General features: G+C 45.6%; 1 protein-coding gene across 1 annotated transcript in view; it reads left to right on the top strand.

The window, feature by feature from the left end:
- The window catches only part of rims3 (regulating synaptic membrane exocytosis 3), a gene marked incomplete at both ends in the record, with an annotated part of 29187 nt that extends 11364 nt beyond the window's left edge, over nucleotides 1-17823 (top strand). The window contains 5 exons of the mRNA XM_083646153.1: nucleotides 13877-14018; nucleotides 15183-15295; nucleotides 16389-16490; nucleotides 16584-16723; nucleotides 17611-17823. Of these exons, the coding sequence (XP_083502279.1) occupies nucleotides 13877-14018; nucleotides 15183-15295; nucleotides 16389-16490; nucleotides 16584-16723; nucleotides 17611-17823 (710 nt within the window). The remainder of the gene's footprint in view (nucleotides 1-13876; nucleotides 14019-15182; nucleotides 15296-16388; nucleotides 16491-16583; nucleotides 16724-17610) is intronic.
- Nucleotides 17824-24187: the final 6364 nt, after the last annotated feature.

The raw sequence follows: 24187 nt of genomic DNA, 5'->3' as shown, positions 1-24187 counted from the left end.
GGGGGCGGGGTGAGTGCGTGCGTGGGGGGGTGGGGGCGGGGTGTGTGCGTGCGTGGGGGGGTGGGGGCGGGGTGTGTGCGTGCGTGGGGGGGTGGGGGGGGGGGGTGAGTGCGTGCGTGGGGGGGTGGGGGCGGGGTGGGGGCGTGCGTGGGGGGGTGGGGGCGGAGTGTGTGCGTGCGTGGGGGGATGGGGGCGGGGGGTGTGCGTGCGTGGGGGGGTGGGGGCGGGGGGTGTGCGTGCGTGGGGGCGGGGTGAGTGCGTGCGTGGGGGGGTGGGGGCGGGGTGTGTGCGTGCGTGGGGGGGTGGGGGCGGGGTGTGTGCGTGCGTGGGGGGGTGGGGGTGGGGTGAGTGGGGGGGTGGGGGCGGGGTGGGGGCGTGCGTGGGGGGGTGGGGGCGGAGTGTGTGCGTGCGTGGGGGGATGGGGGCGGGGGGTGTGCGTGCGTGGGGGGGTGGGGGCGGGGGGTGTGCGTGCGTGGGGGCGGGGTGAGTGCGTGCGTGGGGGGGTGGGGGCGGGGTGTGTGCGTGCGTGCGTGTTTGGAATGAGGATGACTCTGATTTTGTTTTTGTTTTCGCTAAAAATCCTAGTGTGCCTTTTGAACTGCTATTTCAAGTGACTTGCTATTTCAAGTGACTGATGCCCTATTCTCTCATTTACACACACACACACACACATACGCACGCACACACACACACATACACACACACACATACGCACGCACACACACACACACACACACACACACACATACGCATGCACGCACGCACACACACACACACACACACACACACACACACACACACACACACACACACACACACACACACATTCATTTATTTTGAAGCATATTGACTCTCCTCACACATGAGATGTGAAACCTTACTCCTGTGTCTAAAAGCTTTTACCGTATCTCTCTCTCAACGTCTCTCTCTCAACGTTCTCTTTGCTCAGCTCTCTCTCATTACAGACTATTTGTATTTCCTCCTGCTCACCACCACACATCCTCACTCTCTCTCATTACAGACTCTTTGTATTTCCTCCTGCTCACCACCACACATCCTCACTGTCTCTCTCATTACAGACTATTTGTATTTCCTCCTGCTCACCACCACACATCCTCACTGTCTCTCTCATTACAGACTCTTTGTATTTCCTCCTACTCACCACCACACATCCTAACTGTCTCTCTCATTACAGACTCTTTGTATTTCCTCCTGCTCACCACCACACATCCTCACCCTCTCTCATTACAGACTATTTGTATTTCCTCCTGCTCACCACCACACATCCTCACTGTCTCTCTCATTACAGACTCTTTGTATTTCCTCCTACTCACCACCACACATCCTAACTGTCTCTCTCATTACAGACTCTTTGTATTTCCTCCTGCTCACCACCACACATCCTGTCTCTCTCATTACAGACTATTTGTATTTCCTCCTGCTCACCACCACACATCCTCACTGTCTCTCTCATTACAGACTCTTTGTATTTCCTCCTGCTCACCACCACACATTCTCACTGTCTCTCTCATTACAGACTCTTTGTATTTCCTCCTGCTCACCACCACACATCCTCACTCTCTCTCATTACAGACTCTTTGTATTTCCTCCTGCTCACCACCACACATCCTCACTCTCTCTCATTACAGACTCTTTGTATTTCCTCCTGCTCACCACCACACATCCTGTCTCTCTCATTACAGACTCTTTGTATTTCCTCCTGCTCACCACCACACATCCTCGCTGTCTCTCTCATTACAGACTCTTTGTATTTCCTCCTGCTCACCACCACACATCCTCACTGTCTATCTCATTACAGACTCTTTGTATTTCCTCCTGCTCACCACCACACATCCTCACTCTCTCTCATTACAGACTCTTTGTATTTCCTCCTGCTCACCACACATCCTCACTTTCTCTCATTACAGACTCTTTGTATTTCCTCCTGCTCACCACCACACATCCTCACTGTCTCTCTCATTACAGACTCTTTGTATTTCCTCCTCCTCACCACCACACATCCTCACTGTCTCTCTCATTACAGACTCTTTGTATTTCCTCCTGCTCACCACCACACATCCTCACTGTCTCTCTCATTACAGACTCTTTGTATTTCCTCCTGCTCACCACCACACATCCTAACTGTCTCTCTCATTACAGACTCTGTATTTCCTCCTGCTCACCACCACACATCCTCACTCTCTCTCATTACAGACTCTTTGTATTTCCTCCTGCTCACCACCACACATCCTCACTGTCTCTCTCATTACAGACTCTGTATTTCCTCCTCCTCACCACCACACATCCTCACTCTCTCTCATTACAGACTATTTGTATTTCCTCCTGCTCACCACCACACATCCTGTCTCTCTCATTACAGACTCTTTGTATTTTCTCCTGCTCACCACCACACATCCTCACTGTGTCTCTCATTACAGACTCTTTATATTTCCTCCTGCTCACCACCACACATCCTCACTGTGTCTCTCATTACAGACTCTTTATATTTCCTCCTGCTCACCACCACACATCCTCACTGTGTCTCTCATTACAGACTCTTTATATTTCCTCCTGCTCACCACCACACATCCTCACTGTGTCTCTCATTACAGACTCTTTATATTTCCTCCTGCTCACCACCACACATCCTCACTGTCTCTCTCATTACAGACTCTTTATATTTCCTCCTGCTCACCACCACACATCCTCACTGTGTCTCTCATTACAGACTCTTTGTATTTCCTCCTGCTCACCACCACACATCCTCACTCTCTCTCATTACAGACTCTTTGTATTACCTCCTGCTCACCACCACACATCCTCACTGTGTCTCTCATTACAGACTCTTTATATTTCCTCCTGCTCACCACCACACATCCTCACTCTCTCTCATTACAGACTCTTTGTATTTCCTCCTGCTCACCACCACACATCCTCACTGTGTCTCTCATTACAGACTCTTTATATTTCCTCCTGCTCTACCACACATCCTCACTCTCTCTCATTACAGACTCTTTGTATTTCCTCCTGCTCACCACCACACATCCTCACTGTCTCTCTCATTACAGACTCTTTGTATTTCCTCCTGCTCACCACCACACATCCTAACTGTCTCTCTCATTACAGACTCTTTGTATTTCCTCCTGCTCACCACCACACATCCTAACTGTCTCTGCCTCCTTTATCTCTCCTCCCTTCATCTCCTTCTCTCTCTCTCTTTCACTCAGACTCTCTATCATGTTGTCTCGACCCCCCCCCCCACCCACCCACCCCCTCGCCTCCATGTCCCATGCTCTATTCTTAGCCAGACGGATTTGTGAGGCATTCAACTGTGACTCTGTCTTTCTTACCTGCTGTCTGCCGTGCGCGTGTGTGTGTGTGTGTGTCTGTGTGTGTGTGTGTGTGTGTGTGTGTGTGTGTGTGTGTGTGTGTGTGTGTGTGTGTGTGTGTGTGTGTGTCTGTACAGGTAGGCTTTGCTGTCTGTGTGTCTGGATTTTGCCTCACATCATGATTCCTATGGAGGTAAAACATAGGGATGCGCTGATATGAAAATTTTGGCCGATACCGATAAGCGATATTATTAACATTGCTGTTATGGCCGATGAAGAAAACAAGTTTCTATGATAATCAAATGTACATCCTACAATAAGAATGTCAAGTGTCTGTGTGTCTGTGAGTGAGCAGAAATTTGGCCACTATGCCATTTTACGTGCGATGGCGCTGAATCTTTCAGGAAGTGTAAAGAGCACCCCCTGTGGGTGACTTATTTTTGAATTAGGTATAATCTGGGCCGACTAAATGGGGGAAAATGGGCTATTGGCTAATTAGTGGCCAAAATGACTCAAGGCAGGTTCAGCACCATGGAGAGCTCCATAGTGGAGGAGCCTACAGTTGTTCCAGAGTGGAGGAGCCCACATGTGAGTTGTAATCAGCCTTTGAAGTGGACTATGAAACCCCCCTGGGGAGAGAGAGGAGAGGCTGCATGCCAATTCTGTGAGCGAGGCCTGACTAATGGCCAGTCACACAGCAATGGGTGTTTTGCTAGTGAAAAGCACATGTAATATAAACGCTGTGAATTTGAAAAAGTCTTTCTTTATTTCCAAAACATTTGGAAAAGCCTATGAATCATAGATTTACCACATTGTTTCCTCTATGAAAATTGTGGTCAATACTGATAACCGATATGAACATTGCTGTTATTTTGCTCATCGGGCCAATACCGATATGATTGCCGATATACAGTATCATGCATTCCTAAAACAGCGTCTTTTTGCAACCAGGTGTGAGTTCATCTCACATGTAAAACGCCACACCTGCAAACTGACACAATGGCTTCCTTTATATTTAGCGAAGCTCTATGATATTAATAAGCTTGCTTCGCCTTTAGCATGCTGCACAAAGCTTGAGCTCAGCTGCTAAATGATTAATTTGCTATTTTCTAATTTCTATACTATAATGTCACTGTTTTCCCACAGGCGTGCCAGTGTAAAAAATTACACGTCTGTGCAATAGGCTAAGTAGGCCGAAATAACTCAGATATAGGGTTTGCTATTGTAACGTTCCATATAATGAAGTATCTCATGCTTGTTGATTTAATGATTGTTTTGCACCTGCTGCTCACGTTTGAGATACTTCTGGCTCGCCTGGAAAGAAGGTGGGAGCAGCCGAGTACAGTCAGCCAATCAGAGGCAGAGAGAGGTGGGTCATGCCTTCGCCATCATGGGAAAAAAATATTGCGTACTGTATGTGGGGGGGCTTTTAGCTGATCTGGCAACCCCTACTAATAGAGCGAGAGCTCTCAGATTTGGCAACCGCCCCCGAACATGAGCACAGCAAGGCATTAACAGTAGGGATGTCAACGGTTAACCGTTAATCGATTAACCGTCGCTAACGTCGTTGTTCGGTTATTGCTGTCGGTCTATCAGTTAATATTAAAAAAAAAAAAAAAAAAAAAAAATTTTTTTTTTTGGTCTATTTACTCAATGAGCTCATGCCCAAACAAGGCGTGTCTATTTAGATGCTGAAATGTTAATGCTTTTTGTGTTACAAATTCTAACACAAAAATAATTTGTGTTGAAATGTTGATGCTTTTTGTTAATGCTTGTTAATGCTTTTTGTGTTAGAAATTCTAACACAAAAAGCATTAACATTTCAGCATCTAAATAGACACGCCTTGTTTGGGCATGAGTTCATTGAGTAAATAGACAATATTTTATATTAAAAAATTATGAATTAACCGATAGGTTAATCGATTATTAGCGTCGGTTAATCGAAAGTGAAATTAACCGAAAATTGACATCCCTAATTAACAGGCAGAAAATTAGTGTGTCACTGAGCTGAGAATTGTGTTAGGTGAGTCACCAGGCGTGTGTGTGTGTGTGTGTGTGTGTGTGTGTGTGTGTGTGTGTGTGTGTGTGTGTGTGTGTGTGTGTGTGTGTGTGTGTGTGTATGCGTGCGTGCATGCGTGCGTGCGTGTGTGTGTGTGTGTGTGTGTGTGTGTGTGTAAGAGAAGTGTAATCAGGGTTTCATAACCACTCCTCTCTGCGCAGAGTGCTGTAAACACTCCACACACAGAACATACACAACCTGCTGCCTGCTGTATTTCTCCAGCTCCCTCTCCCTCCCTGCCCTCCCCCTCTCTCTCCCTGCACTCCCCCTCTTTTTCTCTCCCTCCCTCCCTCCCTCCCTGCCCTCCCCGTCTCCCTCCCTCCCGGTCTCTCTCTCTCCCTGCCCTCTCCCTCCCTCCCCCTCCCTCCCTGCCCTCTCCCTCCCTCCCTGCCCTCCCCCTCTCTCTCCCCCCCTCTCTCCCTCCCTGCCCTCCCCGTCTTTTGGCTGAAATGGTGCAGCAAAATAAAAAGGGGGCACGTGAGTGTAGCTCTTGGTGCATAGGAGCAGCACACACACTCACACACACTCACACTCACACACACACACACACACACACACACGCACAGTCACACACAGCCACAGACACTCACACACACACACACACACACACACACACACACACACTCACACACACACACACACACACACACACACACACACACACACTCACACACACACGCACAGTCACACACACTCACACACAGACACACCATTCCATCTCAGCCAAGGCGGACCTTGGGCAGGTTGATTTTGAAGTCTGTTTCAAAGCCTACAGAGACTGTGCAGCTACACTGCAAAATAATAAGAATAATATAACAGCAAGTTAGCTAGCACAGCTCAAAGTGGCCAGGTCCTGCTTCTTTACAGTTCCACAAAGTTTCCCCCGCCAAGGAATTACCTGAAACAAGCCAAATTGGATTGGAAATAAGTGGAATTATAGCTCTAAACCTGAGACCAGACAACTTCAGATTTCTCTCTGTCTCTCTCTCTCTCTCTCTCTCTCTCTCTCTCTCTGTGTCTCTCTCTGTCTCTCTGTCTCCCTCTCTGTCTGTCTCTCTCTGTCTGTCTGTCTCCCTCTCTGTCTCTCTCTCTCTCTCTCTCTGTTGGTATAATAGTGGTACATTCTGTTCAGTGCTTGACTTGAGATAGGTATTTGTCACGAGGCTTTGACTGTCTCTGTCTCTCTGATTCCATCCTCCCTTCCTTTCTGTCGGTCAGCCATCTTGCATCGTTTAGCCATCAGCATGAGTGGAGTAATCAAGAGGAAATTACATCTGAATGAGACGGCTCTTTTCCTCATTGTAATTAATTGTCATTAGATATGAGCCTGTGTGGCATATTAACTCCCTGACAGACATCCTGCCTCACATAAAGGTTTTATATTTCAAGAAATCATTTCCTACGGAACATGTTACTGAGACGGGCTAATCGCTTTGCAGTGACCGCTCCCTGGCTTGTGTCTCTGCTTGAGTTGTTACAGGTAATGTGATTCACTTATACACACACACACACACACACACACACACACAATCCACACAATTTTTTTTTTTGGCTTGCATGCTGTTTGTTGATGTCATACATGTGGACCGATGTCAAGAAGTGGCATCATTACTGTAGCTCAAATTCATAACCTTGATATGAACTGATATAATAGGGCCGATATGAACCTTTTTGATGTGAATTCATAGGCAGTATTATCAAACTGATGTTACTGTAACTGAAGTTATATGAGGATAGGGAATTAGGGGTGAAATAAGACATACTGTAATTGAATAAGCTTGCGAGGCAGCTGGATTCACGTGGGATCATGAGGTCACAATCACATGACAAATCCATCTTGCCACGCTCCAGTCTATTGGTTTGAATGCGAACCACCAGTGGTTTGCACCAATCAGTGTTCTACGAGACTGCTACGGGCGGGCTTTGGGTGCAATGCCAGCGAGAGCGAGCCCGTGATAGACAGATGGTTCATCCAATCATCACCTGCTGACAGGTATCTTTTGAAAGTTCCTTTGAAACGGTTTCCTGAGCGACTCGTTGCCAGATGGTTATGTGAAAACAAAGCATCTGGCAGCGTCAGGTTAATTTGATGCTTTTCTGAAAATAGAATAGATTTTGGAGCATATTGGTGGTTGTTTGCCATTTGATGATCAACCGGCGGTCAGAGTTTACCTATACCTTTTCATTTTCACTGGCTATAAACTTATGCAACCTCACTCTACTGTATGTAACATGAATGCGATTCTTACCACGGATGCTATATATACACACACCCTATATATACCTCTTTTCTCCTTATTACTCATACCTCTATATATGAATCTTCCCTCTGTCCAAACTTAGCGGGGGTCTGGCGGTGGACACACCACAACAGATCTTTCATCTCCAACACCCATGGTTACCGTTGCTATGCGTGGCGGATCGCTGGCGTCACCGGGGCATCCAATAGGCATGCGGGTGCAGCCGGCAGGCTAAAAACAGCATTCTATATTACAGCACGTAATGAGAAAGGCTTCATCAGTGTTCTCTCCAAATGTCAGAGTAGCCTTAATCATCTACTGAGCACGCACGCGCACACACATGCACGCACGCACACACACACTCACATGCACGAACACACACACATGCACGCACGCACACACATGCACGCACACATACACACATGCACACACATGCACGCCCGCACGCACACACACACATGCACGCACGCACATGCACACACACACATGCACGCACGCACACATACACACATGCACGCACACACACATGCATGCACACACACATGCACGCATGCACACATGCACGCATGCACACACGTGCACGCACACATGCACACACACACACACACACACACACACACACACACATGCATGCATGCACACACATACATGCACACACACACACACACATGCACCCACACACACACATATGCACACACACATATGCACGCACGCACAAACGGAGGTGCTATACATCATGCGTGAGTGTGCATGTGATGTGTGGCTCTTTTCTGCATTGTTGGCATTTTCAGTAATTCCATCGTTCTTTCTTTCCCTCTGCTATTAATTCTCTCCATCCCCACTTCTTATCTCTCTTCTCTCATCCTCATCTCATTCCCTGCGACTCCATCTTGCCATAGGTTAGCATGCATTTTGTGTAAAATTGGCAGGGTAAACACAGGTGCAAGCAACACACTAATGAGGGTTTCAAAATTCCAATCATGGAAGTTTGGAAACCCTCATTAGTGTTTTGCTTGCACCTGTGTTTACACTGCCTTTTCGACACAAAATGGTCCCCATGAAAAATGTCTATATCATACCCTTCTCTTTTTCTTCAGAGCCTCCTCTTCGCCATCTCATGCAGTAGTTACAGATGCGGGTAGTGGTCAAGCTTGTGGCTTGCATAAGACTATTGAATGACACACTTAAGGAAAGTGTGTGTGTGGGTGTCTGGGACCTGGGTAGTGTCGAGGTAAAAGCACTCCCCTACCGGAGACACCGGTTCAATTCCCAGCAGCGGTACTTCCGGCTTGGTCAGACGTTCCTACAGACACAATTGGCCATGTCTGCGGGTGGGAAGCCGGTGGGGTATAAATCCTGGTTGCTGCACAATTGCCTCCTCTGGTCGGTCATGCCACCGGGGGAGGGGAACTGGGGGGAATAGCGTGATCCTCCCACGCACTACTTCCTGCCGTTGGAACTCCTTGCTGTTAGGGGAAAAGAAGCAGGGTGTGTGTGTGTGTGTGTGTGCGTGCGTGCACGTGTGTGTGTGTGTGTGTGTGTGTGTATGATTGCTCCCTGGGTTGCACATTTCTGTGAGCTCCATGAGTCTTCAGGGACTAAGTATTACTCATCGTATGATGCCGACAGGAACCGCTTTAACTGCCTTGTAGCACATTTAGATCAAGAAGCCCTCTTCTAGCACAGCGCAACACAACAGCTTATGTAATGTGGTTATTTTAGCTCTTGAACGCTACTTGAACAGCATAGTATATATCTGACTCGGTCCAATTACCTCTCTGAGGATGTGTGTATCTGGTCGTAAGAGCGTGTAACAAAGTTGGTAAACAGGACGGGGAGGAGAAAATGAGTACAGAGATTGGATGGACAAAGCAAATAGATGGAGATGAGAGAGATGGACAGAGGACAAAAGATGAGTGGCAAAAAAAAGAACATGTGAAAATGATGATAGGGTGATTGGGAATGAGAGGAAGAAGAGGAGAGCGGGTGGTGTGGCTGTGGAGGCTGTGGAGGATGGAGGGGACGGAGGGGACGGAGCGGGGAGAAATGGACAAGAAAAAAGACAGTGGCCGAAACAAAGAGATGGACTTATGGAGTGGCAATAAAAGGAAGAGTACTGTGAGAAGTGGCTGAAGAGAGAGAGAGAGAGAAGCGGGGGGGGGGGGGGGTTACTTGATGAAGAGTGATACTTTGAGAGAGCGAGAGACCATGTGAGCGAATGAGAAGAGAGAGACAGAGAGAGAGAGAGAGAGAGAGAGAGAGAGGGGAAAGGCTTGTGAGCGAGGGAGCCGGGGCTCTTGGTGCAATGCAGACGGCATCGCCATGGAAACCAATGGAAGGGAAAGCGCAGGCGAGGAGGAGGGGATTAAATAGGGAAGGAAGAGATCACTGCTTCACTCCGCTCGGGAAGGGGGGGGGGGGATGCTGATGAGAGGGGGGGGGGGGCGGGGGGGGGGGGGGATGCTGATGAGAGGGGGGGGGGCGGTGGATGCTGATGAGAGGGGAGGGGCCTCACTGGCAAATGAGCAACAAGTGTGCAAATGAAGTGGACTGAATAGCCGTTTCATTGTCCAAAAAGGGGGGCGTGAACTGAAGACGCCCAACTCATTGCTGTATGTGTGTTAAGTCAAGTGAAGTTTATTTCTATAGCTCTAATTCACAAGCATCCCTCAAAGGACTTTACAGATGCATCTAGCGCGATCTACAGTAAGTAAACACAATCAATAAACAGAACTGAACAACTTGTATAAAACAAGCATGGCAAGAAAGAAGAGACATCATGGCAAGAGAAAAGTGGAAAAACGCAAGGTACGCAGGAGCAGATTATAGGCAAACAATCTAGCTATTTTACAGCCTAACCTTAACCTACCATATACGTCTGTTCTTACTGTATCAATGTTTCAGTCCACGGTTTCATACTTCAGCCTCATGTGCCTACCTACATATACACTCAATCGACCCTTTATGAAATGTCATACGCAGACTGTAACCTTACCCCCCCCCCCCCCCCCCCCCCCCCCACCGCATGATTCTGTTATGGAATAGCTGCAACCAGGACAGCAATAGAGTTAGGATGACTGTTACAGTGACAGTGTTAGAGTGCGGCCGTTACTCTGAAGTTTGCTTTACATTTTGCCTTGATAAATTCATTTAAAAAAGTGATAGGAGATGAGGCTGTCGCATGGCGCCAGAGTTGTCTCAGGTGGCCCGTCTGGGTCCGTATCCGAGGGCGGGGGTTGTCATGGCAGCAGGAGCGCTGGATGGAGTTTGTCTGGGTGTGATGTTTCACATGCACGCACGCACGCACGCACACACACGCGCACACATGCACACACACGCACACATGCACGCACACGCATGCACACACGCACACACACACACACACACACACAGAGTTGGAAATTGACGGCAGGATTATAAATAGAAGGCAGAAGCAGCACCCCTCTTCTCATCTACCAAGCACATGGGACCATCATTCTCAACATGCCTGCATCCAACACTCATTTTACTGTCCTTTCTTTTCCCATCTCTCCCTCTTTCCTTCTCTCTCTCTCTCTCTCTCTGTCTGTCTGTCTGTCTCTCCTCTGTCCTCTCTCTCTCTCTCTCTCTCTCTCTCTCTCTCTGTCTGTCTGTCTGTCTGTCTGTCTCTCCTCTGTCCTCTCTCTCTCTCTCTCTCTCTCTGTCTCTCTCTCTGTCTGTCTGTCTGTCTCTCCTCTGTCCTCTGTCTCTCTCTCTCTCTCTGTCTGTCTGTCTGTCTGTCTGTCTCTCCTCTGTCCTCTGTCTCTCTCTCTCTCTCTCTGTCTGTCTGTCTGTCTGTCTCTCCTCTGTCCTCTGTCTCTCTCTCTCTCTGTCTGTCTCTCCTCTGCCATTCTTTTCTTCAAGATTCAAGATTGGTATTGTCACTCCGTTTGTACAAGTAGGCCTACACTCGTGTGACATTCTTAGGCCGGGAGGCTCCAGTCCACAGGACGTCAAATATAACAAAGAGCAGAAAAAAAGCAACACATAATGAAACATAGCATACAAGAAACAGAAAACAGAACAATAGGAATATAAATATGAAATAGAGTCACACACACACACACACACACACACACACACACACACACACACACACACACACACACACGTGCGTGTGTGTATTGTCTGTTATTTGTTGTTGTTTCACTATCACTCTATCAAAGCCCTTCTGTCCTCTTGTGAAACACCCGCCCTATCGCATCAAGTGTCTTTGTTTGCTGTATCTGTTTATCTCCATAGTGATGTGTTGATGATGATGCGGGGTATCTGTGGTTGTCATGGTGATGGGCCGGGCACGGTGAGGATGCTTAATGAGCTTGGAGTTGTTTGGTCTAATCAAGTGAAGATGGGCTGTACCTGGGTCTGCACGTTACTGGCAAACAAGCAGCAGCGACTGCTCGTGAAAGTCTCCTCCGGTGACTTCACTGCACCATTTAAACATCTGAGCTGCTCTCACAAGGTGATGTATGACTTTCTACAGCAGCCACAACTGCAGCATAATGAAGCACGCCGGAGCAGCGCTGAGAGCTGATGGAGTCGGGCTCCTTACTGCTTTGGAAGCCAATGATTTACTTGCAGCTTGCAAGGCAATCTCCAAATGAACTACGTTCACTGGAGAGTTGAGCTAAAGGAGAACGCCACCGAAAAACAATGCTCATTTATATTGCACATGATCTCACACACATATCCGAAAACTGTAAACCGTTTTGCGGGCATTTATTTAGTTTGATAGTTCTTGAGAGATGATTTGAATGAAGCTGCGGACCAGCGATGTCGAAAAGGCCGATGTTTATAAAAGATTTAAGGCAATATTTTCAAGAGATTCCAACCTCCGTGCAGGATTAGAACATTGTGCCAAACCAGCGAGTGCTGTCAAAAAGACGTGTCTGAAATTAGTCGTCGGGTAGGTTGACGCTAATGTCTTTATGAAGCCGCTGTCACACACTCCATTACTATCAACAGCTTCTTCATCATGTCTGAGTCAACAGGACAGTGCTGTGCGTGTGCGTGTGTGTGTGTGTGTGTGTGTGTGTGTGTGTGTGTGTGTGTGTGTGTGTGTGCATTACAGACACTAGAGCTGTCTAGTGTCACTGTGACATTTTGTGTGTGTGTGTGTGTGTGTGTGTGTGTGGTGGATTTAATATTGGTTTATTATGTACAGTGGTGGACAGCAGTGAAGGAAAATCTGATACATCTCTCTCACTCTCTCTCTTCAGTCTGATATCAGGCTGGTGTAACGTAGTATTTCACTTCCTAACAGCAGGATAGAGCAAGCATCATTTCACCCGAACCAGTGAGTTCGTTAGAAGCAGTTACATACATACTGAACATAATTCATATTTTCATAAATCACCGTCATCAGATTTGATCATCCACAAAGTGAATTCAAAGGTACTAGAACAACACACTGTTGATAAGGTGAGAACAGAGCTGTTCAGAGGAGGATAGCTGTTAACTAGGACATTGAATACAAGCTACGATCTTCATATAAACTCCTAGTTAACAGCTCACCTTATCAACACAACAGTGTGTGCTGTTGCATTCTGGGTAGGTATTTTCTATGAAGTGGGCTAAATGTTCAGTTGTAAGTCACAGCCACGTTTGTGTACTTAGCAAGTCAGGCTTGGCAGGGCTCCTAAATCCTTGCTGGCCCCTACTCATAGCAACCATTGTAAAAGCAGCTTTATGCATGTGTGTGTATCCACATTTCTATCTGTCATGATGCCTGAGAAATAGAGATTTTCCAGCAGTGCCGGGACGTCCCATTCGATCGTAGGCGAGATTGGCTTCTCGCCTGAGCGAACACGCTCCAAAATAAGCGGCGAGAGAGATGTGTTGTTAGTTAGGACTGACTCAAACCTCCTCCTCTCTCCTCTCCTCTCTGAGCTTCCTCAAAGGCAGCGATCATGTGGATCGTTTTTGTCTTATAAGCTCAGAAACGAAGACACTTGAATGGGAAGTTATTTAAATCATCCCTGAGGAAACATCTACTCTCGGATTAACCTGTGAGATGCATTGTTCCAGTTCTCGGTCATCTCATACCAATTACGCCTAGATGAATGCAGGCATGCGAGCCTAAATAATCCCAGCCTATAGAATACCTGACTTCCTTATCAGAGGAGCCGATGACTCTCTCCCGGCAAGCCGATTATTGTGCTGAGAGGATTATCCCGCTGAAATAAAGGCGGTGAACGAGAGTTGTGACCCGCCTCCCGTGTTTGTTTCAGATGGCGGCACCAAGAAGCTTCGCAGCACCATCCGGCGGAGCACGGAGACCGGCATCGCCGTGGAGATGAGGAACCGGATGACGCGGCAGGGCAGCAAGGAGTCCACCGACGGCAGCACCAACTCCAACAGCTCCGACGGAACGTGAGGAACCAGCCTCCGCTCCTCTGTCCAGCCTTCTGTTCTTCCACCGATCAGTTAAACCAGCCATTCACCTCATCCATGTCTACAGATTTGACCTGCTTCAAAGTACCCTATAGAGTACCGCAGGGATGATGCTGTATTTATGTAGGCCAACCAGGAAGTTAGCATCACGCCGGTTCCCTCCTCTGGAAGTCAATGGGATTTTTGTATGGGGGATTTTGGTTAAATGCCTGAAATAAAATCTGTGGTTAAGAAAAATTAATGAAACTGCGATCTTTGTGTTCAGCAAGATCATCTTTGAAGCGTTTTCTGAAAATCACAATTTTTAACAATCACATTTACACTTCAGAAATCATAAAAGTCATCCTCATTTGTGAAAGTTATCTTGCTGAAGACAAAGATCGCAGTTTCATGAAGCTTTGTTAACCACAGACCATATTTTAGGCATTTAGCCAAAATCCCTATACAAAAATCCCATTGACTTTGAGACGAGGGAACCAGGAAGTGCTAACATCTGGGTCCTGCAGTACTCTATTGCCGCCTCCTGTCGCAGCAGCAAGTGTTTTTCTTTGGCTGCTAGTTCAGTCGTAGGGTGATCAGACTAATACCACTGGAATCTGTGGATTCTCAGCTTTCATTTGACATCTTGGTGGACTCTTACTGGTGCAAACAAACAGAAAAAATCCAACCAATACCGCGACCACTGTGGCATAGTCTCACATGGTCAGACCCAACGTCTTACATCAGTACACTTCCAGTGACGGAAGGGGCTGAATCGCAAGTCAAATTTCCGGGTTCCGCCGACAGGAATCATGCGGCGGAATCTGATTAGCTGGCCTGTTACGGAAATCCGTCATGTCATCCGTGGTTGGTCAATTCATATCTATGTCACGCCTCTTTTTTTTTTTGCCTTGGGGGCCACGTGTTAACCACTTTTCAGAGTTGTGTTCCAGATGTAGATGTATCGTATCTCTACGGCTGGCTACTGGGAGACTAACTGTGGCAGTATTTTTGCAGCAATAGGGTATTTCGAAACAGACAACATCTGTATGCATTTGGCCTTCCATCTCCTTTCCACCCATCTTCTGATCTGTCATCAATCCATTCCTCCATTTCTCATTCCATCCATCCATCCATTAATTCCGTTCCCTCTCTCTTTTTCAGGTTTGTCTTCCCTACCACTCGCCTGGGACCAGAGAGCCAGTTCAGCGACTTCTTCGACGGACTAGGCCCCGCCCAGATCGTAGGCCGGCAGACACTAGCCACCCCCTCCATGGGTAAGTGAACAAAAGACACATGGACCGACGACGCCACCCTTTTCTGCTCAAATCGTTTTTTCTTGTTATAGCGCTGTTCTTCTCAGGCGATACAAGTGCAGAGCTTTAGGTGCATCATCTTGTCTGGGTTTTTGCTGGCGTTTGATTGCCTGCATGTGGGTACAGAGGATGTTTGGTGGAGATATGAGAAAGAGGTTGTGGATGTGATGGGGAGAGGAAATCAGTTCTGGAGTGGAAGTAGAATGCACTTTTCTTAAGCATCTGTCAGACTAATGCTGACAAAACAGCGAAGCACTCTGATACTCGACAGTTAATGTGACTCATTAGCAACCAGACACACTTAGCTAATTAATGGCATAATAAAAGAATATGTTAACATTTGTAGACACTAGGCTCTTGGAAACAATTTAATTCTACAGCCATATGCCAACAGCTGAAATGCTATGTTTCAGATGCACAGCAGCTCATAAAAATGGAACACAATACAGTACTAGTGTTTTCTCTCAGCTGTTATTCTTGCATGAGATATAAATCTTTGATGCAAAGGTCATTGCTTGTGGAGAACAGAGCAGAACAGACTGTTTCCAACCGTGCCTGCATGTGACAGCAGACTTGAAGCTCTGTGTCGCCCCCTTCTGTTCAACATTGGCACCTGTAATCTAAATGAAACCAAGTTGGACACCAAAAATACTCATGGTGGCTAAAGCAGGTGTGTGCGTTATAATTATAATGAACAAGAAGAAGGCTTTTTTAGGCTTTTTTCCTCTTTTTAGACATTCCTGGAAACTCACTGAATTGTGACTTAATGTGAATAACCGAACATGCACAAAAATTATGATGTATTCCATGCAAAGAAAGTAGTCAATTTACATGGCTATATCTGCTAAGATTCTTCTAATAAGCAGATTATCAAAGATGTATACCTTACCCTTTTATATCAAACAAAATGTCATTTGGAATGGCCAAGTCTTCTTCATGTGGCTTTTTTAATCTGGCTATCATTAGATAATGTAATACATGCCTCCATGTAAACCCAGCTGTGTGAACACAGAGGTAAACAAGACTTTTTGGATGGTGTGTTTTCGCTCCATAGGGGATATCCATGTGGGCATGGTGGACAGAGGCGGCCAGCTGGAGGTGGAGGTCAACCAGGCCAGAGGGCTGACCCACAAACCAGGCTCCAAGAACACACCAGGTACCCTCAACTGACCAAAGATGTCAGTTACTGCTGGTTCTTTCCATTTGTCCACCCATGTGGGAGGGTCACCGTGTTGCTTCTGTGTTGCAGCGACCTACGTTAAGGTGTATGTCCTGGAGAATGGAGTGTGTTTGGCAAAGAAGAAGACCAAAGTAGTGAAGAAGTCTCTGGACCCCACCTACCAGCAGGCTTTGTTGTTTGACGAGAGTCCTCAGGGTAAAGTTCTACAGGTACAGCATTCATTCATTCTTTCATTTCTTTTTTAAATGACTTTGTCTTATATTTCTTGCAGAGCATACTGATGGTATCTAACCAGAGTACCAGTTTAACAATTGCATTGGTGCAATGTAAGGGTTCATGCAATCACTTACCTGTGCTGTCTTTGTCTGTGTTCCAGGGTGTTCGGGCAAAAGAGTTCCCTGGGGTGTCCGAGCACCTATATTTAAAGTTCCGGGAGGGACCATATGATGGGATAGCAGAGGGGTGCGGGTGGGGGTGGGGCAACATCTGTCAAACTGTACAGTATTTATTAGAAATGTATAATGATAGGTTAAAGGGGAAGTATATTGAATTGTTGAATGTCATTAAGTACACCCCTGTAGTTGGTAGCATCCAGGTTAATTACCTGTGGCAGAGTATATACTGTAAGGCTCAAACTCTGCCAAGTGCAGCACAACTCAATCCAAAAATCCACCTTAGGTGCACAGCCAAAGATTAATCAATCGAGCAAGAAAAGTCAGTCGTCACTTTTGTCTGTTAATGTAATCAAATGGGCCGATACAGAGCACAAACCAGGAAGCAGCCATCATCAGTGTTTGGTTTGCATCCTCTGTAGCTGCCCATTTGATTAAAAGACAACTGTGAGTGCTGGCTTTTCTTCTCCCTGATAGAGTATGCACTAAGGCTGTCATTGTTGATCTGACTCTGCAGGTGGAAGCACCGTGGAGAGCTGCTCCCAGCCATGTCTCATTTTTGTCAACCAGTTTGTTTTTGTCTTCTGTCATTTGCGGGGTGAATAAACGCCTTTGGTTGCATCGTACCACCACCTCTTTTGCTGTGAATCCGCCCACCACTCGGATCATGTCTCACACCCCCCCCTTCCCCATCTCTCCTCCAGGTAATAGTGTGGGGGGATTACGGGCGTATGGACCACAAGTGCTTCATGGGGATGGCCCAGATCCTGCTGGACGACTTGGACCTGTCTGCCACGGTCAGCGGCTGGTACAAGCTGTTCCCTACCTCCTCTCTGGCAGACCCCAGCATCGGACAGCTCACCAGACGCCTCTCGCAGTCGTCCCTGGAGAGCGCCACCAGCCCCTCCTGCACCTAGACATACACAACCACAGGCACGGGCGCAGACGGAGGCGTGCCGACACGGACAGCACGCGTACTGTATATACACAACCACTGTCTTTGTAATGCAAAAGACAGGCAGGCGGCGTACACAGACACACACTCATGAAGACACACTTCACATATACAGTAGGCACAAGTACCTGATCTCATCTGCATCGAAGTCACACTCTCAAACCTTTGCTGCCGTATCCTATATTGTACATTGACACCTTGACAGCCACACACCCACCCACCCACCCACCGTTCAGTCTCTGTAGTCAGCAAAACTCCAATCCAACATTACGTACGTGTAATATACCAGAACATGTAGCATTTTTCACCCTCGCATCCCAACCTGGTTCACTGGGAGCCACACTCTGCATTCCCAGATCCCAGATTCCCGTGGCACGACTCATCCCAGGGTCATCCCGATGCCAGTTTCTAAACCCTCTATGCCAAACTAAGAAAAAAAAAAACTTTATTTTTTAAAAACCAAAGCAATTGTTATTGTTATTATTATTACTATAAGTAGTAGTTGAACTAGTATACAATATAAAGTATGGATATGTAGCAGAGTCAATGACTTAGATGTAATGCAAAAAAAGATACATTCTTTCACACAAGAGCTGAGAATGGTAGGCCAAACAAACATATGGACGGCAGGCTCGGACATTCACATAATGGCTATTATGTGAGGTAGCAACACTGCTATTCTATAATTTCCACAGGGCAGAGTTTCTATATAGATAAATAAATATATATAGGTAATATACTTATTTGTGTTCATGTACGTATCGGCTGCATTCTGCACGTTTGCTTGCGACCCTTGTAGAGACATTTTTAAAGTGCTTAAACCCCCCCTTTTTTTTGCTTGCCTTGAACAGTGTAATAGAACTGCTATGGCTACATGATTTACTTTGCTATCCGTCCTGAGAAAACAGCACTGCACTGAGTGAGGGAGGAGGCGGGGCTATGGTGACAGGGAACTCGTTAGCAGCCGTATCTGTAGAAGAAGAGAAAAAGTAGTCGGCCAGCTCAGCGTTTGCTGATGAACAAATTCTTGCTCCCGCTTTCACCTTGATAGATTATTGGACTCTCCTACCATAGGGCACTCAGCAGCACAAAGGTGTTCTGTTGAAATGTGTCCATTTCTAGTCTGGGGGGGGTTCTTGTAGTCACATCTGGGAGGCGGCGCAGTTCCTCTCTCTCCTGTTTTGATGTCATCTTTTTCACACTCTTTCTGACCAATGTGTGGAGTTGGCATGCGTGCCTCTCACAGTGTCTCCACGTCTGGGTCGATCGCATCCAGACACACAGCTGGTACCTTTAACACTCCTACTTTCCTCCTAAGTCACTCCTTTGTCAGACTGACTGTAACTCAACCTATCTTGGATAAATGTTGTAAACTTGTATTTTCATTCTGCATTTTTTTCCTTTGTGATGGCTGACTTTAACAGTTGTTTACGCCGCTATTATTTTGCCGGCAGGATGATTATCGACCTGCCAAGTGGTTTGACTTGTTTCAGGTGTAAGAGGCATTGTGGAACACTACAAAACACTGATCCTAAAGCATTATTTAGCACTCTTGGGCGATAGAGCATTTTCTGACAGTTTTTCCCCCCTCTTCTATAAAAATGGCACTTTACTGTAAAATATGCGTTTTCAATTACAAACTTTTGTATTTTTTTTTCTTCCTTTTTTGGGGCACTGCATCGTGTGAATCATTTCTACTGAATGCCAGCATGAAAATGTATCTAAAGTGTATTTTGAGGTTTGGTATAAAGGCCCACTAGAACAGCAGAACAGAGATGCTATTACTCCATTTAACAGTTCACTTTCCCCCCTGAGCGATTTCTGCCATTGATTTTGCACTAAAATCTGAACAATTGCAACAGTCATTTATTTCTGACCAAAGGGCATGCCTGAAAGAATCAACATCAATCCTGTACAGCATAAAACTATTCATAAACTTGATAAATTACTGTGTAGGAAGAATGGCTCAATTTCAATCACCCAGAAATCCCTTAAAGACAGTAGTCTCACCATGAGGCAAAACATGTAGGTGATTATTTGTGTTTGGTAGATAAAATAATAAGTTAGATATCTGATTGACGAAAAATTTATGATATATGAAAAACCCTTGAGATTAACCATCTAGTTTTCGAGGGGGTCCTAATTATATGGCAGCAGCCAATTTGACCTATGGTTGAAATAGCTATACATCCTTCTAATTTCTATATATTTATTTATTATTATTATATTTCATAGGATTTTTACCTCTTAAAATGAGCAACATCACTCAGCTGTATTTGAACAAATGTATCTGCATTTGAAAACATAAAAGGTACAAATGAGCTGTTGGCTGTTCTAGTTGAATGTATAATGGTTGAGTTTACATTGACAGCAGAGGAGTAGCAGGGCAACTGAGCTATGTTTACGCTTTTCTTTAAGATGATATTTTTGAACTGTTGTGAAGCTGCCTGTCTTGAGACCAGCACCGAACCTATGGATAAAGACACTAAAGATAAAGATGATCATCTTTCATCGTCAACACATTTGAGTGGCGTTAGCAGTCTTAAAGCTAATATAGGCTATTAAAAACGTAGCCTATAAAAGTTTATGAGCTCACAATTTGTTTTTTTTATCACCGCCATATGTTCGGATGACTGCTGAGATGTTCTTTGAACTGTATTGTTTATTCCTGTCTTCATCATTCTGTGAAAAGGGAATATCTAAGGCATTTTGTCTTCTCAGCGCCTCAGACCAGCAGAATTCACATTTCAACGCTCTTTGAACTTAACCGCGCCCACCTCCACCCCAAGTCCCCCTTTACCCCCCCCCCCAGTACCTACTGTACCATACAGCCTTTCCAGAGGAACCATGGGGGGTCTGGGTTCTTATTTCCTTTTTCGGAGCAATTCCTTGCTGCATCTGTACTCGTGTGGTCATGTATATGGAGTAATTTTATGTACCTTATTGATTTTAATCTATTTTTGTGGACAGCTGGCATGATGTAAAAAATAAGGACTTATATTCTTGGTATTTGCACACATCTCTTCAATGCGCACCTTTTGTGATTGCTAGGAGTGGAAAAAAAGAAGAAGCTTGGTTGAAAGGGGAGATCAATTCAATGGAAAGAAGATTGATTCAGAAGACACTTAAATTTTTAGAACTGTATAACTTAGAGAGCAAAAACATCCCTGTTCAATGCTGAATGTGTAGTCCATGGTAAACTATAAAATTACTGTTGATATTTTTCCATGTGATTTCCAATGTTTTGGAACTTGTATGAGATTGTATGTGTCCCTTTGCTGTATATTAAGTAGCTACATGATGTTAACCAAGTTGTGATGATTGAAAAATAGGGAAAGAGAATGCACAGAGATGTATGAGCATCCCAACGAGAAGCTTCCTTCATAGGCGGCAGATAGGTTTTGCCAAATTTGCCCAAATGCTTCTTTAATTCCTGGAACCAAAAGGAAAGCTGAAATGTTGAAATATTGCCTTTCTTTACATTGTAGCGTGGGTGTGGTTTCTATATGTCTTTTAATGGGATGTACTTATTGAACTGTGTGATGCATAGTGAGGTCAGCAAGACATGAGTGAGAGATATATCATTTAAATATGTAGATATTTGTTATAGAGCCACTTGTCAAGTCAAGTTGTGGACCACAGCAAAGAACTCTGTTTGAGAATTTAAGGATCAGGGTATTAGAACATGAACATTCACACTCACACATTATTTCTCGAGTCTGCTACTCTCATATGGGTGTTTACATTAGGGGGGGGGGGTCACATTATTATCATTGGCTCACCCGGATCGCACCATTGTTTTATTTCTTTGGACACAGAATCGGACGTGTTAAAATGAGCTGTAGAAATAAGGATGCAGCTGAATGGATGAGAGCAGACTTGAGCGAGGAGGAGGCAAAGCAGAGTTAGGTGGTCCATCCCATCCGGAGACTGTTTAGGGGAACCGTGAGTTTGTGGAGCTGGCCTTGGTGATGCTCAGAAGTCCTGGTGAACGGATGAGCCTATAGTAGAGGTCTTCACGGGTCCAAAGAGTCCTGCCCGAACACAAAAAGACCCGAAAATGTAATACCCAGAACCAAACTGAACCTATCATTGGAAATCTGAGACCCGGACCCATAGTGAAGCCTCTTCTTTTGAATTGACCCGAGACCCATAGTGAAGCCTCTTCTTTTGAATTGACCCGAGACCTGGCCGGGTCCGGGTCGAACCCTCGGGGTATTCGGGCACCTCTAGTCTTGGGGTGTCAAACTCATTTTATTTCACGGGCCACATGGGACCCAATTTGGGCTCAAGTGGGCCAGACAAAGACAATGAATGCTATATGTTTGACAGCCCTGCTCTAGTCTTTAGCACATAGGCAGATGGATGGAAGCAGGTAGATACATGGATTGATGTATCGATGCACAGATGCTTGGGAATAGATTACTGGCACATCTGTAAATAACAGAGGATGTAGTAGAGCAAGGTGACTGACAGCGTATGCTTGGATTTTGTGAGAGAGGTGATATTGGCTTGGGATGACTTGTTAGTTAGACAGAAACTTGCAATCAGAGAGAGAGAGAGAGAGAACATAATAGTCTCTGCTCCTGAATTGACATGTGACAGAAGGTTTTGTTCAGAAAGCCAGGTCCTTCTGTAGCTCCACATGCAGTTTTAGACACCAGAGCTCAGCTAGGTTTTGAATGTATATAGGCTGTCCACAAGCACTGAGTCTCTGTAGTTGTAGGTTATAGAAATGCTTGTATGAGACATTCCCATTGGTCTGATTGCTTGGAATGTAACCCCCTGCCCAAAAGCTTGCCCCCCCCCTCCCCGTAACAATTGACATTGAGCATTCTCAAACTAATTTTTATCATGCAAAAACTTCTTAACTATTTTATAATGTATCTTAAATCAATCCTGAATCGTCTTGAGCGCTATGTTGAAAATGTATTTTATTTTTGTAAGGAGAAGGAAAGATTTATTTCGAGAGGAAGTGCGGAGGAGGATGGAGAAGGCGGAGCGATATCTGCCTTGACATTCTCGTGAAAATGAGGGCTTGTTCAGTTTACAATGGCCTTATTTTGTGTCGGAGGCGTCGCTTCACTGTTGTAGCACACAACTGAAAGTTTTGACAAATGTATTTTGCTTGAAATATTGTACCGAAGTTATATACTGTATGTGTATATGTATAGTTTTATGAATGTAGCCTATTTCTTAACCCTTACACCAGAACTGAGTGTAATTTTTGTCATTTGTTTGCTACTGTCTCCTTGAGGACTTTCCAGGGGTCTTCGCCTGCGTTGGTTCAGGCTGGCCCCACTTGTACTGTACCTTGTCCTATTCTTTGTGTATCCATTTAAAAGAACAGCTCTGTGGTTGAAAAAAAAGCATGAATTCTATCTGGCGAAATGTATTTGATTTATTTAAATCGTCATGATGGGTTTCAAAGAGATGATTACTGCCCAACCCCCCAACTGCAACACTTAACTTGTCCATTTATCTATCAGACTGATGGAGTTGTCATGATTTTTGTACTTTGAGACAGAAAATGTTTGCCGCATGGTTTACTCCGATGAATCTCTTGTATTTAATCTTCATGATGGTATGATTACGATAATGATTATAATGACGACGACGAGTGGCAATGATGACGATGTAGTTGATTAGAAGTCCACTCAATACCATATCAATGGCAACTCATTGAGATGGAATGGAAGAAGAAGAGTTGATACGACGCTGTATCTTAAAGTAGCAATGCACTTAGCCTTCCATCTTCCAAAACAGTTCTTCTGGCAATAACCACATGGTCGGCACTCTCTGATGTTTCTGGGGCCTTTTCACTTGGCCACAGCCTCCGTCTCACTCTTTACACAGCGAGGTGTGTGGATACAATATAACAGATTCTGTCTCACTCTTTACACAGCGAGGTGTGTGGATACAATATAACAGGTCAAATCACATTTTCAGGCACCTGACTCCTGCAATGTAGACTCAACAAAGCATGCACTGCATTGTGAGTAACTGCTATTTTATGATGGTCCCTGTACCCTGTACTGTCCATGAACAGCACACATTTTCGTTTGTATCCCACCCCTGGAGAAGCATATAGTCAATGTAGCAGCTCACCAATGTAGCAGCTGTCTAACAAAGCGACCAGTGTCTTTTTTTTCTTCCGTTACCCTCTGAGCTGATGGGCTAATCGGAGTCCCACTGGTGCCTATTTGTCATCATCATTATCCATGTCTGTCCTGTCTAAATCACAGCACAAGTTCCTAAGTAGCCGTTCTGTCCTTTTAACCGTCTGTCAGACAATATGAAGGCCACAGTAGCTCTCCTCTCTTAAG

The sequence above is a fragment of the Poromitra crassiceps genome, assembly GCF_964638095.1.
Source record: "Poromitra crassiceps genome assembly, chromosome: 11".
Classification (NCBI taxonomy): Eukaryota; Metazoa; Chordata; class Actinopteri; order Beryciformes; family Melamphaidae; genus Poromitra; species Poromitra crassiceps.
Note: the sequence above shows the minus strand (reverse complement) of the source record. Positions and strands in the feature narration are given on the sequence as shown.